General features: G+C 46.3%; 1 protein-coding gene across 11 annotated transcripts in view; it reads left to right on the forward strand.

The window, feature by feature from the left end:
- TNS1 (tensin 1) overlaps positions 1–20,389 on the forward strand; it is a 608,032-nt gene that overhangs the window by 70,627 nt on the left and 517,016 nt on the right. The window contains exon 1 of one of the 11 annotated variants that reach the window (XM_073647446.1): positions 4,342–4,605. The exons of 9 other annotated variants lie outside the window; for them this stretch is intronic. In XM_073647446.1, the coding sequence (XP_073503547.1) occupies positions 4,594–4,605 (12 nt within the window). In that variant the 5' untranslated portion in view covers positions 4,342–4,593. Of the gene's footprint in view, positions 1–4,341; positions 4,606–17,843; positions 17,955–20,389 lie in introns of those variants that run through there. One more of the 11 variants, XM_073647439.1, reaches the window with a different exon arrangement.

The raw sequence follows: 20,389 nt of genomic DNA on the forward strand, positions 1-20,389 counted from the left end.
GTGTACATGAGGTATAAAACTAGTATTGGTCATTCTATGACCTGTATCCTGCATTTTTCACTAGTTTTCCCCTCTGCAGACTATCTCTTTATTTTCACTTGACTTTGAGCTAGTAGGTGCAGACTAGCTGCTATAATGTCTCCCATACACATACCTCTGTGTAGTGCTTGTGCTGAAGCAGCAGCATGGAGGACATTATATAGCAGTGATAAGCAGTGTAGCTGTGGATCAGGAACTGGGTAAAATAAATGCTTACTAAAAGCAGCTGTAGCATGGATAATGTTATGCAGCAGCACTGAGCGGTGTGGCTGTGTATCCAGAACAGAAATTAATAAAACACTAGAAAACAGCAGTATGGAGGACATTTTACAACAGTATTGAGCAGTGAAGCTGTGAATCTATCTCTTGTGTGAGATAAGACTTAATAGAAAGCAGCAGCACAATCTGTCTGTGCCTCATTTCTCTTATAAAGACATATTACAAAGTTTCTTACTTTGACTTGTACTATGGATTCATGTAACGTTTATTAAAATGACGGTGACAATGTTCCCATATGCAACATTTACCATGTATCGATTGCATATACCATAGATGTGTGGAAGGTGCTGGCTCCATGTACTTTCCGGAATGGAGAAAATGAAAATTGTCAGCCCTGCTGAATAGTGATGGGCGAATCCATAAAAGTTCGGGTTCATCGGGTTCGGCTGAACTTGAGTCCAAAGTTCGGTTCAGGTACCAGAACTTGACCCGAACCTCATATAAGTCAATGGGGATCCGAACTTTGGTGCTGTAAAATGGCTATAAAATGGTCGTTATAAGGGCTAGGTGGCTGCAAAAGAAAGCAAAATGGGGGTAAGAGTAGGACAACTGCCCTGAAAAGAAATGTGGATAGGAAAATGACTTAAAATAACAACTTATAATAAAAAAAAATAAATAATAATCTTGAACCAGGAGGTGGAGATCCAAGTGGAGGAGTGGATCATTGCCTTGCGTGTGTCGTTTACTGTATTAGTTAATAAATAAACTAAAAAAATGGCGTGGGGTCCCTCCTATTTTTAATAACCAGCCAAAGAAAAAGAGGACAGCTGTGAGCTGGTCTTATTATGCTCAGAAGTTGCCAATATCCATAGACCTTCAAAAGTAATAATATCAGCCCCCAGCTGTCGGCTTTGCCTTTGCTGGTTATTAAAAACTAGATGGTGGCCCGATTCTAACGCATCGGGTATTGTAGAATATGTATGCGGCCGACCGGACGCGACTAATCAGCGAAGCAGTGTTTAAATGGGTTGTGCACTACTTTAAATTAACCCCCCAATGTATCCCCCCGGGGCCCCTAATGAATTTTGTAATTACGTCATGTTGTCAATACTGCTTGTGACAACATCGCTGACCACGCACAGCCAGCACGTAATTCCCCCGGCTGCAGCCGGATCTTGCTTCCGCTTACATCACGACTATTTGCGGCTGCAGCCAGTGGTCTCCTGTTCCGCATACCACGGTGAATGACGGGCTGTGGGCGGGGTTATCCCCCATTGTGTCACACCCAGCATCCACCGCGCGCTCTGTCAATGAATGCGCGTGCGGTGGATGCCGGGTGTGACTAGATGGGGGATAACCCCGCCCACAGCCCGTCATTCACCGTGGAATGCGAAACAGGAGACCCCTGGCTGCAGCCGCAAATAGTCGTGACATAAACGTAAGCAAGAGCCAGCTGCAGCCGGGGGTGACATGCTGCCTGTGCGCGGTGACCCGAGTATAAGCCGAGACCCCTAATTTTACAACAAAAAACTGGGAAAATTTATTGACTTGAGTATAAGCCTAGGGTGGGAAATGCAGCAGCTACTGTTAAATTTCCATATCCTGGTATGTATGACTCCTTCATCCCCTAATTGTAGTTTGTAAGGCTCCGTCATTCCCCTAATCCTGGTTTGTATGGCCTCCTCATCCTGGCTTGTATGGCCCCCTCATTCTGGTTTTGTACGGCAGTGTGTTGCGGTGTCTACCGTTCCCGACGTTGTCTGTGAGATTCCGCATCCTGGGCTTGTCTGGCGGCAGTGTGTTGTGGTGTCTCCTGTTGCCGACGTTTTCTGTGAGATTCCGCATTCTGGGCTTGTGTGGCAGCAGTTTGTTGTGGTGTCTGTTGTTCTCGACATTGTCGTTTCCTTGCTGCTTTTCTGTCATCCTCAGTGGCGTATTTTCGCTTGCGACCCATTGGAAGACAGGAAGCGTAAATCGTGATAACGTGCAGTAAAGAAGTATCTGTTAAGCGCGCTGTGACTGGCAGAACGTGTTCACTGAACGTGACAGAAGTACGTCACACTGTGACTGACCGTGTTTAGTAAACGTGACTGAACTATGTCTCACTGTGACTGACAGAACGTATTCATTAAACGTGACAGAAGTACATCACACACTGTGACTGACAAAACATGTTCAGTACATCATGGGCAGTTGGTGAGTCACATGACCACATGGGCGGAGTCAGCCCTGCTATCTCCCGACAGTGGCGTACTTATTGTCCGCGGCCGGACCAATCAGCGACGCGGGATTTCCTGGACGGACAGACAGATGGGATAAGCCGATTATATAGTAGGTGGGGGACTTTAAAAAATTATGTAGGGCCCCCCCTATTTTTGATAACCAGCTAAGGCAAAGCAGACAGCTGGGGGCTGGTATTAATAGGCTGGGAAGGGCCATGGATATTGGCCCCTTCCCAGCCCTCAGCCACCCCAGAAATGGTGCATCCATTAGATTTGCCAATTCTGGCTCTTAGGCTGTGTGCCCACGATGCGTTTTTTAAGCGTTTCCGCAGCGGCAAAAACGCTGCAGAAACGCTTAAAAAAACGTATTGTAGAAGGTCTGCCATGTTCCCCAATAATAATCCGCGTGTGCCGTGCACATGCTGCGGAAATTTCCGCTGCGGATTATCATTGCGGAAAAAACGCAGCACTACCAATTATTTTGCGGAAGCGCTGCGTTTTCGCCGCCATTGACTTGCATTAGAACGCATGGAATCCGCATCCCTGCATCTGTAGATGCGGATTCCATGCGTTTCAATGTGCGGATGGTACCCGGGTGTGGAGGACAGGAGACTCTCCTCCAGACCCAGGTACCATAGAAACTGTAAAAAAAAGAATAAAATAAAAAATAAATATCATACTTACCTTCTGATGGCCCCCGGTCTCCTTGTCTTCTCTTGCCAGCAGATCGCGGTGGACTGAATGACCTGCGCTGAAGTCATAGTCATGTGACGGCAGGTCCTTCAGTGCAGTGTACCGCGAGCTGCCGGCAGCCAGGATGGAGGGAAGCAAGGCTGCGGGGCCATCAGAAGATAAGTATATATTTATTTTTTACCATTCTTTAAGGTCAGACTATATATGCCGGTTGCATGGATTTATATAGTGTGACCAAGTTGTCAAGCACTTTTCCAAGTGATGCTAAAATCGCTTGTCAACCCGCATGCGGAAATACATGTGAAGAACGCTTCACATCCGCATGTCCCTGGCAGGAAAACGCATGTACAATCCGCATGTACAATCCGCATGTACAATCCGCATGTACAATCCGCATGTACAATCCGCATGTACAATCCGCATGCGTTTTTTCTGCCAGGGAGATGCAGAAGCGCTCAGGAAGAATCCGGAGCATTTCTGCATCGTGGGCACATAGCCTTAGCCTCGGCTCTTCCTAATTGCCCTGCTGCAATGGCAATCGGGGTAATGAGGTTGTGGGGTTGATGTCAGCAGCTGCCACTCACATCAAGCCCATGGGTAGTAATGGAGAGGTGAACCGTTCGGGTTCGCTCATCCCTACTGCTGAGAACCGCATCTACTGGACATTTCTGGCGTATCCTATCGATATGTGAGAAATGTCTCTTTATTCACTGCAAAATCTAAAAAGAACCTTTTACTATTCAGTTCCTTACTCTCTTCAGCATCCCGACTTGATGTCAGTGAATGAAAACATTATAAGGGAGAATTTATTAAGACTGCAAATCATTGCATCCATGGATACATTGTAACTCTGCGACCCGGATGCTTCTCGACCTTCAGATGGAAACGGGTCTGTTTCCATTCACAGACAGCAGACACAGATCTTGGAAACAGTTTAGGCATTAAAAGTTCAAATTACATTTGATTTCCACAGAACGTCACTAATTAAAGTAACACTCCAGATAAAACTGATACATCGTGTTCTGTTGAGAGCAGGGTCTGAGGGGACCACCAAAGAGAGAAGGGAAGAAGTCGCCATCGGCTGTAAATATGGGACTGGCTGAGGTTAAGCGCACACAGGGCCTGATCCCAGTTAATAATCAACTCTACATTCCAGCGTAAATGTTCTGCTGCGACATTGCACCGAGAGAGTCGTCCTGGACTGGGGGGACCTTGACCGGGTGCTGCGGTGGATCCCTGCTCCGCTCTCCTCCTTTGTCCCCAGTCCTGCCAGGGATAAGGTGCTAATACTAAGGAGTGAGGGTACTGAACGGCCTCGCTGTGCACAGACCTGAGAGTTATTTCAGCTGTGCCACCTGGAAATGTCACAAGTAAATGTCACCGTTCAGGAGTGTGGACTGAAGGGGCAGAACATGACGTGATGACTGACAAGGTGAGGCCCAGTGATGGGGTCCGGGCAAGATGCCAGGAGCGACTCGGGGGCTGGAGGTACACCTGGCTGGGTACGCAGGATGGTGGAGGGGCAGCACAGCGCCGTCCATGGGCGATTCAGTGGCACAGAGTAAGATTTGTCGTAACTTACATGTGTGAATATCTGGGAAAACATGGCCAAGGGATCGACAACATCCACGTAGCCGGATTCCAGCTCATTGCATCGGGTGCTTCTGCCTATTGCAAGTAAAAGAGAAAAGAACCAATAATATTAAAGAAGGTGCTAACCCATGTGCTATAACCAAGAATGCAAGTAAAAGAGAAAAGAACCACATGCACGGAGAAGCACACTGCTATATATATATATATAAGGTATCATTTTATTCCAGAAACTTTGTAGACAAAACATTTAAAAACATTTAAAAAGTATATAGACACAAAGGGGTCTGGCCCTCATGACTGCTCAGGTTAATAGATGGTCACCAATACAGATAGTGCAATAAATAGACTATGCTCTGTATATCATGCAATAAATACATGCGTATATAACATATCAAAATACACAGAATTTACAGAAGAGAGTCCATGAACACTGTGAAGGATAAACCAGAAAAAGCAATAGCCACAACGTGATTTTTTTTTGCCACCTAATCATCAAGGTTTGTGCAATATAAGAGCCCAATGTCTAATATAAATAAAAGGGTAATATCAAATCCTTAATGCTCCTGCAAAATAGCACAATAGTCTTCCAAGGTATTCTTATATAAAATCCCAATAATGCAAAAGGTCTCTTATTATCAATATACAGGCATGAATATCCGAAATAAATACTATTCATAGCCTATATTGCACAAACCTTGATGATTAGGTGTCAAAAAAAATCACGTTGTGGCTATTGCTTTTTCTGGTTTATCCTTCACAGTGTTCATGGACGCTCTTCTGTAAATTCTGTGTATTTTGATATGTTATATACGCATGTATTTATTGCATGATATACAGAGCATAGTCTATTTATTGCACTATCTGTATTGGTGACCATCTATTAACCTGAGCAGTCATGAGGGCCAGACCCCTTTGTGTCTATATACTTTTTAAATGTTTTTAAATGTTTTGTCTACAAAGTTTCTGGAATAAAATGATACCTTATATATATATATATATAGCAGTGTGCTGCTCTGTGCATGTGGTTCTTTTCTCTTTTACTTGCATTCTTGGTTATACCACATGGGATAGCACCTTCTTTAATATTATTGGACTCCATATTTGCTGTGCACTCCTGTATCTATATATACTTCTGCCTATTGCACTGAATTGCTGGAAGTCAGGGGTAATGAGCCAATTAGTCCGACAGCCCCCTCACAGAGGTTCACTATAAGTGACTAATATTTATGCCGATAGATCCATCAACAGCAGCTTGCTGAAAGTTTCCAGGAAATTTTTGTTCTAACCTGAACAAAATGAGCCGAATAATAAGAAAAACGGCAAAAAAAAAATTGGTTAAAAAGATACTGGGAGTCGCAGCTATTGACTATTGCTTGTGGGTGGATTTTTACTTTGGCATCACAGCAGGGCCGGCGTCAGCACCCGGCGCACCCGGGCAAATGCCGGGGCCCTGAGCAGGCAGAGAGGCCCACTGGCGGTCGCGCACCCCGCTGGGCTATGGGCGGAGGAGAGCGGTGTCAGCGCCCGCCCTTCTCCGCCGCTTGCTCAGGGCCCCGGCAGCTGGATACTTACCTCTCCCCGTGCCTCCGCAGATCAGCTGTCTTCCTGCTCTGCGCTCCCTGTGACGTCTCAGGTCAGAGGGCTCGGTGACTTCTTTACACCGCGCCCTCCCCTGAGCCGTCACAGGGAGCGCTGAGCGGGAAGACGCCGACAACGCTGGAGTTCGGACCCGAGCAGCGGCAGCAGGTAGCAAGTGAGAAGAAGGGAGGTGAGTATTTGATTTTTTTTTTTAATGTATGGAGGCATGGGGCATTATAAAGAGAAGGGCGGGGGGCATCCTGCATGGGGCAGTATAAAGAGAGGGGGCGGCATCCTGCATGGGGCATTATAAAGAGAGGGGGGGACATCCTGCATGGGGAAGTATAAAGAGAGGGGGGGGCATCCTGCATGGGGCATTATAAAGAGGGGGGGGGGGCATCCTGCATGGGGCAGTATAAAGGGGGAGGTGCAGCCTGCATAGTGCATTATGTGGGGGGGAACAGCCTGCATTGGGCATTATAAAGGGGGAGGTGCAGCCTGCATAGTGCATTATGTGGGGGGGGAACAGCCTGCATGGAGCATTATAAGGGGGGGGGGACAGCCTGTATGGGGCATTATGTGGGGGGTAACAGCCTGCATGCAGCATTATATGGGGGCCAGTATCCTGTATGGAGTGTTATAAGGGGACCGGTATCCTGTATGGAGCTTTATAAGGGGACCGGTATCCTGTATGGAGCGTTATATGGGGGCCAGTATCCTGTATGGAGTTTTATAAGGGGACCAGTATCCTGTATGGAGCGTTATATGGGGGCCAGTATCCTGTATGGAGCTTTATAAGTGGACCAGTATCCTGTATGGAGCGTTATATGGGGGCCAGTATTCTGTATGGAGCCTTATATGGGGGCCAGTATTCCGTATGGAGCCTTATATGGAGGCCAGTATTCCGTATGGAGCCTTATATGGGGGCCAGTATTCCGTATGGGGCCTTATATGGGGGCCAGTATTCCGTATGGAGCCTTATATGGTTGCCAGTATTCCGTATGGAGCCTTATATGGGGGCCAGTATTCCGTATGGAGCCTTATATGGGGGGCCAGTATTCCGTATGGAGCCTTATATGGGGGCCAGTATTCCGTATGGAGCCTTATATGGGGGCCAGTATTCCGTATGGGGCCTTATATGGGGGCCAGTATTCCGTATGGGGCCTTATGTGGGGGCCAGTATTCTGTATGGAGCCTTATATGGCGGCCAGTATTCCATATGGAGCCTTATATGGGGGCCAGTATTCCGTATGGGGCCTTATATGGGGGCCAGTATTCCGTATGGAGCCTTATATGGGGGCCAGTATTCCGTATGGAGCCTTATATGGGGGCCAGTATTCCGTATGGAGCCTTATGTGGGGGCCAGTATTCGGTATGGAGCCTTATATGGGGGCCAGTATTCCGTATGGAGCCTTATATGGGGGCCAGTATTCTGTATGGAGCCTTATATGGGGGCTAGTATTCCGCATGGAGCCTTATATGGGGGTCAGTATTCCGCATGGAGCCTTATATGGGGGCCAGTATTCCGTATGGGGCCTTATATGGGGGCCAGTATTCCTTATGGGGCCTTATATGGGGGCCAGTATTCCGTATGGGGCCTTATATGGGGGCCAGTATTCCGTATGAAGCGTTATATGGGGCCAGTATTCCGTATGGAGCCTTATATGGGGGCCAGTATTCCGTATGAAGCGTTATATGGGGGCCAGTATTCCGTATGGGGCCTTATATGGGGGCCAGTATTCCGTATGAAGCGTTATATGGGGCCAGTATTCCGTATGGGGCCTTATATGGGGGCCAGTATTCTGTGTGGAGCCTTATATGGGGGCCAGTATTCCGTATGGAGCGATTCACCGGTTTCTGAGCTATTGTGGAATTTACAGTAGATATCACTCATGTAATGTAAGAAGTGAAATCTTTGCATTGTACTATATATATATATATATATATATATATATATATATATATATATATATATATATATATATATATATAGATTTCTCCGCCGTATCTGTGCATCATGAATCGTGGTATGTGTTAAAGGGGCCACTGAGACTCTTTCGCCCGGGGCCCAGAAAAACCTGGAGCCGGCCCTGCATCACAGCAAAAAAATGCACCGCGGCCGAAACATGTGAAGGCATCCCTGTGCTGAAAGTCTGTAGTCACTCTCTGTCTGCAGACTCCTGAATCATTACAGCGTGCGCACTGCCCGCTGTCAGGATTCTCCGGTGTCACTGCCCGGATAGGGGGGTCACGTAATCGTAAGTATGCAATTTACCCACATGCAGCCACATGCCGACTAGACGTGCTCAGCCTCCATCAATACAAGTGAACTGAACGAGGCCATGCACGTCTAGTCGTGTTGCGTACTTGTAGTCACGTGACCCCCCGCTCTCGGCAGTGACACTGGAGAATCCTGACAACATGCGCTGCCCACTCTGCAAGGATTCAGAATTCTGCAGCAACTTAGAATGACTGAAGACTTTCATCAAGAGACCGGACAACCAATTTAAAGTCCTAGAATGGCATCACCTTGGAAATTTAAAGGGATTTTGCAGGATTAGAAAAACGTGGATACTTTGTTTCAGAAGCAGCATCACCCCTGACCATGGGTTATGTGTGGAATTGCGGCTCAGCTCCATTCGCTTCAGTAGGGCTTTCTTGCAATACCAGACAAAACCCATGGTCAAGGGTGGCGCTGTTTATGAAACAAAACAGCCATGTTTTTCTAATCCTGGACAATCCTTTTAAATATTGCAAGACAGCGTGTGCCTCTTATCACAGTGTTAACAAAGAAAGAAAAGGGGATCTGTGCACCCCGATTCACCACGGTCACCCGTTATATTGTCAAACCAGGTTCTCAGAACAGACCCCAGAATTACCCCTTGATAGTGCATGGTAGGACACACATTAGGGACATAGTAATATTCTAACACATTATAGTTCACAATTTTGATCAAAAGTCCCAATAAAGGGTTACAAATGTAAATAAACATTAAAAAGACCAAAGAGAAAAATATACATTGAATTCAACTTATTGAAAATGAATGTATGGAATACAAACAAGAGTCAAAAAAGTGTATGTACATCAAAATCAAGAGCTAAATGTCAAAATTCTGTGTTCCTGCAGGCACCACTAGGGGGAGCTCAGGAGCTCACTGTTTATAAATGAGAACTAAATATGACAGAATGCAAGGAGCTCCCTCTGGTGGTGGCAGCAGGATTTTACCATTAGGCTTTACGGCTATGCAGCGGATTTCGAGCAATAAAATAATAAAGTTCTGTGCATGTCATAATCTGGTGAATTGTAAATGTGGTGGATGTATTTTGTTGTGTTGAGCGCAGTGTTTGCCACGGAGCCGGCAGCCGCTGCTTGTACCTGTTTGCTGTTGATTGCGTCTTCGCTGTAAATACTTGAACACGGTTAGGAATGGGTTAACGCGAGACTGAATAAACAAATCTGGTTCCAGGGTGCACGGGGCGGTGGGCCTCTGTTTTAGGATGAGCCATTGCTTGCATTAAACTTTACAAGCGCAGAGCTAACAATTAACGAGGTGACGCTGAGAAAAGTAGAGCCGGGTATAAAGCCGCAGGAAGCGCCGCGCAGGTTATAAATCCGGGTTTCAGTGTGTGTAAGAATCTAACAGAAATCTCAGCACAGATCGTAATATGTTCTTCATCAGAGCCAAGGGCTGAATATAACATGTTACTGTGCGGCTGATACATTGTTATGGGGGATCTGTGGATGACGCGCTGTTCTGGGGGATCTGTGGATGACGCGCTGTTCTGGGGGATCTGTGGATGACGCGCTGTTCTGGGGGATCTGTGGAGGACGCGCTTTTATGGGGGATCTGTGGAGGATGCGCTGTTAGGCTGTGTGCCTACAATGCGTTTTTAAACTTTTCAGCAGCGGCAAAAACGCTTGGTAGAAGGTCTGCCATGTTCCCCAATGATAATCCGCATGCTGTGCACATGCTGCGGAAATTTCCGCTGCGGATTATCATTGCGGAAAAAAACGCAGCATAACCAATTATTTTGCGGAAGCGCTGCGTTTTTGCCGCCATTGACTTGCATTGGAACGCATGGAATCCGCATCGCTGCATCTGTACATGCGGATAACAAGCGTTTCAATGTGCGGATGGTACCCGGGTGTGGAGAAGAGGAGACTCTCCTCCGGACCTGGGTACCATAGAACCTGTTAAAAAAAGAATAAAATAAAAATTAAATATTATACTTATCTTCTGATGGCCCCCGCTGTGCTCGTCTTCACTTGCCAGCAGCTCGTGGTGGACTGGAGGACCTGCGCTGACGTCATTTAGTCATGTGACGGCAGGTCCTTCAGCGTACCACGATCTGCCGGCAGCCAGGACATAGTGAAGCAAGACTGCAGGGGCCATCGGAAGGTAAGTATAGATTTATTTTTTTATTTTTTACCATTCTTTTAGTCACACTATATATGCCGGTTGCTGTTTGCATGGATTTATATAGTGTGACCAAGTTGTCAAGCACTTTTCCAAGTGACGCTAAAATCGCTTGTCAACCCGCATGCGGAAATACAAGTGAAGAACGCTTCACATCCGCATGTCCCTGGCAGGAAAACGCATGTACAATCCGCATGCACAATCCGCATGCACAATCCGCATGCACAATCCGCATGCACAATCCGCATGCACAATCCGCATGCACAATCCGCATGTACAATCCGCATGTACAATCCGCATGCGTTTTTTCTGCCAGGGAGATGCAGAAACGCTCAGGAAAAATCCAAAGCATTTCTGCATCGTGGGCACATAGTCTTATAGGGGATCTGCGGAGGACGCGCTGTTATGGGGGATCTGCGGAGGACGCACTGTTATGGGGGATCTGTGGATGATGCTGTTGTGGGGGATCTGCGGAGGACGCGCTGTTGTGGGGGATCTGCGGAGGACGCGCTGTTATGGGGGATCTGCGGAGGACGCGCTGTTATGGGGGATCTGTGGATGATGCTGTTATGGGGGATCTGCGGAGGATGCGCTGTTATGGGGGATCTGTGGATGACACACTGTTATGGGGGATCTGCGGAGGACGTGCTGTTATGGGGGATCTGTGGATGATGCACTGTTATGGGGGATCTGTGGATGATGCTGTTATGGGGGATCTGTGGATGACGCTGTTATGGGGGATCTGCGGAGGATGCACTGTTATGGGGGATCTGTGGATGACACACTGTTATGGGGGATCTGCGGAGGACGCTGTTATGGTGGATCTGTGGATGATGCTGTTATGGGGGATCTGCGGAGGACGCTGTTATGGGGGATCTGTGGATGACACACTGTTATGGGTGATCTGCGGAGGACGTGCTGTTCTGGGGGATCTGTGGATGATGCTGTTATGGGGGATCTGTGGATGACGCTGTTATGGGGGATCTGCGGAGGATGCACTGTTATGGGGGATCTGTGGATGACACACTGTTATGGGGGATCTGTGGAGGACGTGCTGTTATGGGGGATCTGTGGATGATGCTGTTATGGGGGATCTGTGGATGACGCTGTTATGGGGGATCTGCGGAGGATGCGCTGTTATGGGGGATCTGTGGATGACACACTGTTATGGGGGATCTGCGGAGGACGTGCTGTTATGGGGGATCTGTGGATGATGCACTGTTATGGGGGATCTGTGGATGATGCTGTTATGGGGGATCTGTGGATGATGCTGTTATGGGGGATCTGTGGATGACGCTGTTATGGGGGATCTGTGGAGGACACACTGTTATGGGGGATCTGCGGAGGACGCTGTTATGGGGGATCTGTGGATGATGCTGTTATGGGGGATCTGTGGAGGACGCGCTGTTATGGGGGATCTGTGGAGGACGCGCTGTTATGGGGGATCTGCGGAGGACGTGCTGTTATGGGGGATCTGCGGAGGACGCTGTTATGGTGGATCTGTGGATGATGCTGTTATGGGTGATCTGCGGAGGACGTGCTGTTCTGGGGGATCTGTGGATGATGCTGTTATGGGGGATCTGTGGATGACGCTGTTATGGGGGATCTGCGGAGGATGCACTGTTATGGGGGATCTGCGGAGGATGCACTGTTATGGGGGATCTGTGGATGACGTGCTGTTATGGGGGATCTGTGGATGATGCTGTTATGGGGGATCTGTGGATGACGCTGTTATGGGGGATCTGCGGAGGATGCGCTGTTATGGGGGATCTGTGGATGACACACTGTTATGGGGGATCTGCGGAGGACGTGCTGTTATGGGGGATCTGTGGATGATGCACTGTTATGGGGGATCTGTGGATGATGCTGTTATGGGGGATCTGTGGATGATGCTGTTATGGGGGATCTGTGGATGACGCTGTTATGGGGGATCTGTGGAGGACACACTGTTATGGGGGATCTGTGGATGATGCTGTTATGGGGGATCTGCAGAGGATGCGCTGTTATGGGGGATCTGTGGAGGACGCGCTGTTATGGGGGATCTGTGGATGATGCTGTTATGGGGGATCTGTGGATGATGCTGTTATGGGGGATCTGATGCATAATTTACTGACACATTGGTCCAGCAGTTGTATTGTTAGCTTTGCTTCTACAGATGAACCTGGTGGTTGGTTTCCGCCTTGATCTCTGCACAGCCGCGGCTTTCGCCTCCTGTGCCACATGTGCAGCAGCGGCAGGTGGCGGCGCGGCGTTCTGCTTGGCGTTCCTGCTCTTTGCTTTGTTGCTCTGTCCTCATTTCTCTTCCCTTTATCACTTCACCTCCTCCTCTCGGCTGCTGATGCTCCAATGTTTTACTGTAATGAAATGTTCAGCCGGTGATTATCGCTCTGCAGAGATCTGCACTCAGGTGGGTGACGTGATTAGCAGAAATCTCCCCCCATGTCCCGCGCGTCTTCTGTGCAGGACGATGCACAAAATCCTTTGTGATAACTTTTATTACAGTTTGTTTAATTCTACAGAAAACTAAAAACTAATCTACTCGCCAATAACGGGGGGCAGGATTGAGGTCGTCCCTTCTTCACTCTGGGCTTTTCATCATGACCTTTCTTCTCTTTTGCTCATTGTTGCCCCCTGCTGAGCGATCTGTAATATTTGGGCTGCCAGGAGTAGGGGAAAGAAATGGCTCACAAAAGACATTACAGTTAGTCTTTAATCTAATGGCCCCAAACCCACCAATGTCAACGGATTCAGCCGACAACCCAATGTGTATGGCGCCCCCCCAACTCTAATGTCCAATACCGGACTGACAGTTATTTTGTTCTCTAAGTGATGTCTGTCATAGGAAACACTGGAGCACTCTTTTATATGGGAAAGACAGTCGAGATGATAACCAACCAAACCGTTGTGCAGTTTAATTTATATACAGTGGGTACGGAAAGTATCCAGACCCCTTTACATTTTTCACTCTTTGTTTCATTGCAGCCATTTGGTAAATTCTAAAAAGTTCATTGTTTTTTCTCATTAAAGTCCACTCTGCACCCCATCTTGACTGAAAAAACACCGAAATTGTAGAAATTTTTGCAAATTTATTAAAAAAAAAAACTGAAATATCACATGGTCATAAGTCTTCAGCCCCTTTGCTCAGACACTCATATTTAAGTCACATGCTGTCCATTTCCTTGTGATCCTCCTTGAGATGGTTCTACTCCTTCATTGGAGTCCAGCTGTGTTTAATTAAACTGATAGGACTTGATTTGGAAAGGCGCACACCTGTCTATATAAGACCTCACAGCTCACAGTGCATGTCAGACCAAATGAGAATCATGAGCTCAAAGGAACTGCCCAAGGAGCTCAGAGACAGAATTGTGGTAAGACACAGATCTGGCCAAGGTTACAAAAGAATTTCTGCATTACTCAAGGTTCCTAAGAGCACAGTGGTCTCCATAATCCTTAAATGGAAGAAGTTTGGGACCACCAGAAGTCATCCTAGACCTGGCCGTCCAGCCAAACTGAGCAATCGTGGGAGAAGAGGCTTGGTGAGAAAGGTAAAGAAGAACCCCAAGATCACTGTGGCTGAGCTCCAGAGATGCAGTAGGGAGATGGGAGAAAGTTCCACAAAGTCAACTATCACTGCAGCCCTCCACCAGTCGGGCCTTTATGGCAGAGTGGCCCGACAGAAGCCTCTCCTCAGTGCAAGACATATGAAAGCCCGCATAGAGTTTGCTCAAAAACACATGAAGGACTCCCAGACTATGAGAAATAAGATTCTCTGGTCTGATGAGACGAAGATAGAACTTTTTGGTGATAATTCTAAGTGGTATGTGTGGAGAAAACCAGGCACTGCTCATCACCTGCCCAATACAATCCCAACAGTGAAACATGGTGGTGGCAGCATCATGCTATGGGGGTGTTTTTCAGCTTCAGGGACAGGATGACTGGTTGCAATTGAAGGAAACATGAATGCGGCCAAGTACAGAGATATCCTGGATGAAAACCTCTTCCAGAGTGCTCTGGACCTCAGACTTGGCCGAAGGTTCACCTTCCAACAAGACAATGACCCTAAGCACACAGCTAAAATAACAAGGAGTGGCTTCAGAACAACTCTGTGACCATTCTTGACTGGCCCAGCCAGAGCCCTGACCTAAACCCAATTGAGCATCTCTGGAGAGACCTGAAAATGGCTGTCCACCAACGTTCACCATCCAACCTGACGGAACTGGAGAGGATCTGCAAGGAAGAATGGCAGAGGATCCCCAAATCCAGGGGTGAAAAACTTGTTGCATCATTCCCAAGAAGACTCATGGCTGTACTAGCTCAAAAGGGGCTTCTATTCAATACTGAGCAAAGGGTCTGAAGACTTATGACCATGGGATATTTCAGTTTTTCTTTTTTAATACATTTGCAAAAATTTCTACATTTCTGTTTTTTTCAGTCAAGATTTTAGAATTTACCAAATGGCTGCAATGAAACAAAGAGTGAAAAATGTAAAGGGGTCTGAATACTTTCCGTACCCACTGTATAACTATTATAATACTGCCCCTATGTACAAGAATATAACTACTATAATGCTGCCCCCTATGTACAAGAATATAACTACTATAATACTGCCCCTATGTACAAGAATATAACTACTATAATACTGCCCCTATGCACACGAATATAACTACTATAATACTGCCCCTGTGCACACGAATATAACTACTATAATACTGCCCCCTATGTACAAAAATATAACTACTATAATACTGCCCCTATGTACAAGAATATAACTACTATAATACTGCCCCTATATACAAGAATATAACTACTACAATATTGCCCCCTATGTACAAGAATATAACTACTATAATACTGCTCCTATGCACAAAAATATAACTACTATAATACTGCCCCTATGTACAAGAATATAACTACTATAATACTGCCCCCTATATACAAGAATATAACTACTATAATACTGCCCCTATATACAAGAATATAACTACTATAATACTGCTCCCTATGTACAAGAATATAACTACTATAATACTGCCCCCTATATACAAGAATATAACTACTATAATACTGCCCCTATATACAAGAATATAACTACTATAATATTGCCCCCTATGTTCAGTAATATAACTGCTATAAGGCTATGTGCCCACGATGCAGAAATGTTCCGGATTTTTCCTGAGCGTTTCTGCATCTCCCTGGCAGAAAAAATGCATGCGGATTGTCCATGCGGATTGTCCATGCGGATTGTCCATGCGGATTGTCCATGGGGATTGTACATGGGGATTGTACATGCTTATTGTACATGCGGATTGTACATGCGGATTGTACATGCGGATTGTACATGCGGATTGTACATGCGTTTTCCTGCCAGGGACATGCGGATGTGAAGCGTTCTTCACATGTATTTCCGCATGCGGGTTGACAAGCGATTTTAGCATCACTTGGAAAGTGCTTGACAACTTGTTCACACTATATAAATCCATGCAACCAGCATATATAGTGTGACCGTAAAGAATGGTTAAAAATAAAAAAAATGAATCTATACTTACATTCTGATGGCCCCGCAGTCTTGCTTCGCTCCGTTCTCCCTTGCTGGCAGCTCGCGGTGCACTGCACTGAAGGACCTGCCGTCACATGACTATGACGTCAGTGCAGGTCATTCAGTCCACCGCGATCTGCCGGCAAGCGAAGACGAGCGCAGCGGGGGCCATCAGAAGGTAAATCTAACATTTATTTTTTATTTTATTCTTTTTTTTACAGGTACTATGGTACCCGGGTCTGGAGGAGAGTCTCCTGTCCTCCACACCTGGGTAACATCCGCACAATGAAACGCATGGATTCAGCATGTACAGATGCAGGGATGCGGATTCCATGCGTTCCAATGAAAGTCAATGGCGGCGAAAGAGCAGCGCTACCGCAAAATAATTGGTAGTGCTGTGGATTTTTCCGCAATGATAATCCGCAGCGTAAACTTCCGCAGCATGTGCACAGCACATGCGGATTATCATTGGGGAACATGGCAGACCTTCTACCAAGCGTTTTTTAAGCTTTTCTGCAGCTTTTTTGCCGCTGCGGAAACGCTTAAAAAACGCATCGTGTGCACACAGCCTAATACTGCTCTTGTGGATCTGCTCGTCTCCTGCTCCGTTGTGATCAGTTTCTTCGGGGATGTAATTATGATAATTGCATTGTGGGTGTTCTGGCTTCTAGGATCGGTCTGAATAATTGCTATTTGTACAGTACATTTATTGCATTTCTTTGGCTTTCTCCCGATGCCCCTGGTGCCAGCTTGGCAGATCCTTTTCCATTAGTCTATTGCGGTGTGATTGAGGTACAGTGACATTTCCGGGTTGATTGCAGTTTTCTTTCTTTGCGTCTTTCACACCTTGTTCAATGACTTTGGGAAGCTTGTGCCCGTTGTTGTTGTTGCCTCCTGTGTGAATCTCCACGTTGTTGCAATCATTAATAACCCTTATTTATGGAGCGCCATTATCTTCCGCAGAGCAGAATTCTCAGATATGAAGTTTTTATTTACAAGCGGGTGGTAGTGCAGGTTTGTGACCCCCGGTCTCCAGTAATGTCACTGTGCTTGTGCCACGCTGCGCCCCTCCCTGCAGATAATATCGGAGAGTGCTTATAAAAATTCATAGCACACTCGGATGTGGTGCCTGGATGCTGACTTTCCTCAGGGAGATGCGTTGCACACAGATGTGCCCGCTGCGGAGAGCTGCTCCTTCTCTCTGGTCCTCACTCAGGCTTTTCCCCTTCTGGCCATTGGGATCTGTGCGGCTCTGGATGCAGAGCTGGCACTGAGGTGGCATGGCGGAGCACCAAGCACTTGTTGGTGCAGGGGGGGACGGTAGGACTGCAGGTCTGCAGGCACAGGGAGGCTCAGCTTCGGCTGGGGATCTTGGACTTGTGTGATGAGTCTTGGGGCGGCTGGATCAGGAAAAGCTCTTGGTGTTTGATGGGAGGATGAGAAGGGGTCTTGGGTGGGCACCGACTTAAAGAACTGTCGAAAATCTGCTACAAAGCGGGCGCAATTCGGAGCGGCCTACAACCTTCATGATCTTCTGTTCCAGGGACCAATAAGTCCACAATGACCCGTTTGGCCCAATGCTTCACGTGGCTCCTCCGTTGGGGCACGTTCATTTTCACTTGTCTCGTTCCCCTTCATCTGTGTCGGAGCAGCAAGGTGAGTGCTCATGTTCCCCGTCTGCTATGGTATGATGTCCATCTATTCAGCTGATGTAGCAGAGCTGAGTGCGTCAGGCATTGGAGAGCTGGGCGACACCTGGTGATATCCCAGTGACCAGTGTGTTGTCTGCAATTTTGCATAGGACTGCAAGTTAATAGTTGAACTTGTAACAGCAGAGTTATCCTGATGCCTGAGCAATGAATTACATTACTGACTCAGCTCTGCTACATCTGCGGACATACTTTCTTTTGATCTCAGACATACTTGGAGACATCCAGGCACTTAGAGATACTGGATCTTGGTTCCTAAGTCATTTCCTGATACTAAGAGATGATTGATGACCTGGGTGGTGATGCTCAGAGTATGCTGGGAGTTGTAGTTTCACAATTGGTGAACCACAAGTTAAAGACCTGACATGGGTCATCAACACTTATTTTTAAACCACAGCTCTGAGCATGCCCTGACCACCTGTCCACGTCAGGGCATGCTGAGAGTTGTAGTATTACCACAGCTGGGGTGACCCGAAAAGGTTCCACCATATTCAGTGACTGCATAAACTTCCTTCCCTGCTTGTACCCGCTATTTAACCACTGAGCCCAGGGGTGGATATATCATTGCTGCAACCTATATAGCCGTACAGGGGCCCAAGAGGTCATGGGGCCACTGCCGCCTCCAAAGCAGGTGGGATTGTGTGGCCAAGGGCCCCTATACTGTTTTTGCACAGGGGCCCTTTTCGGTCTGAGTCCGCCAGTGACTGAGCCCATACAAGACATTGAGCTGACAAAACACGAGCCGGTGCAGATATTGGGGGGCTATAGGGGTCTATAGGGGGCTCACTCCACACCCTTGTTCTGCTGCTGCCACCCATATATACTCACCCAGACAATGAGCAGTGAATGTGAATGCAGTCGTCCTTATACAGGCCCTAGAGCTGCAGGGGCCCAAACACGGGCTGGAGACGGCACCGATGATAATCTGTCCCCGATGACATCATGGGTTCATTAACCAAAACCGGCCGCTTTATTATGGCTGCTCTGCTGCGCTCATGTAGGAGACTGCAGTAATCGACTCTGCGGCCCCCCGAGACGGAGCACAAATCACATCGTGTCGTCATAGAACATATACTTTATATTAGGGCTCCGCTCATGGTAATCATTCCCATCTTTTTGCTCAATTGAGAAAACGCCCATAATATGATCTCTGCTCTAGAAAGCTGTAATATCCCTGCAAGCCGCCATATAGTGACATGAACCATTGTAATGCAACAAGTACTATAATACATACTGATAACACCGAAAGTCAGATCAAAAAGAAGTGAGAGCAGCGAGTCACACAACAATATAATCAACGCTGCAAGAAAGATTATATATACATATATATATATATATAATATACACAAGAATATAACTACTATATTACTGCTCCTATGTACGAGAATATAACTACTATAATACTGCTCCTATGTACAAGACTAAAACTACTATAATACTGCTGCTATGTACAGGACTATAACTACTATAATACTGCCCCATGTACAAGAATATAACTACTATAATACTGCCCCCTATGTACAAGAATATAAGTACTATAATACTGCTCCTATGTACAAGAATATAACTACTATAATACTGCTCCCTATGTACAAGAATATAACTACTATAATACTGCTCCTATGTACAAGAATATAACTACTATAATACTGCCCCCTATGTACAAGAATATAAGTACTATAATACTGCTCCTATGTACAAGAATATAACTACTATAATACTGCTCCCTATGTACAAGAATATAAGTACTATAATACTGCTCCTATGTACAAGAATATAACTACTATAATACTGCCCCCTATGTACAAGAATATAACTACTATAATACTGCCCCTATGTACAAGTATATAACTAATATATTACTGCTCCTATGTACGAGAATATAACTACTATAATACTGCTCCTATGTACAAGAATATAACTACTATATTACTGCTCCTATGTACAAGAATATAACTAATATATTACTGCTCCTATGTACAAGAATATAACTACTATAATACTGCCCCTATGTACAGGAATATAACTACTATAATACTGCTGCTATGTATGAGAATATAACTACTATAATACTGCTCCTATGTACGAGAATATAACTACTATAATACTGCTCCCTATGTGCAGGAATATAACTACTATAATACTGCTGCTATGTATGAGAATATAACTACTATAATACTGCTCCTATGTACGAGAATATAACTACTATAATACTGCTCCCTATGTACGAGAATATAACTACTATAATACTGCCCCCTATGTACAAGAATATAACCAGTATAATACTGCTCCCTATGTACGAGAATATAACTACTATAATACTGCCCCTATGAACGAGAATATAACTACTATAATACTGCTCCTATGTACAAGAATATAACT

Source organism: Phyllobates terribilis, unplaced genomic scaffold, assembly GCF_046119375.1.
Source record: "Phyllobates terribilis strain yellow unplaced genomic scaffold, ASM4611937v1 Scaffold_9__5_contigs__length_417890890, whole genome shotgun sequence".
NCBI lineage: Eukaryota > Metazoa > Chordata > Amphibia > Anura > Dendrobatidae > Phyllobates > Phyllobates terribilis.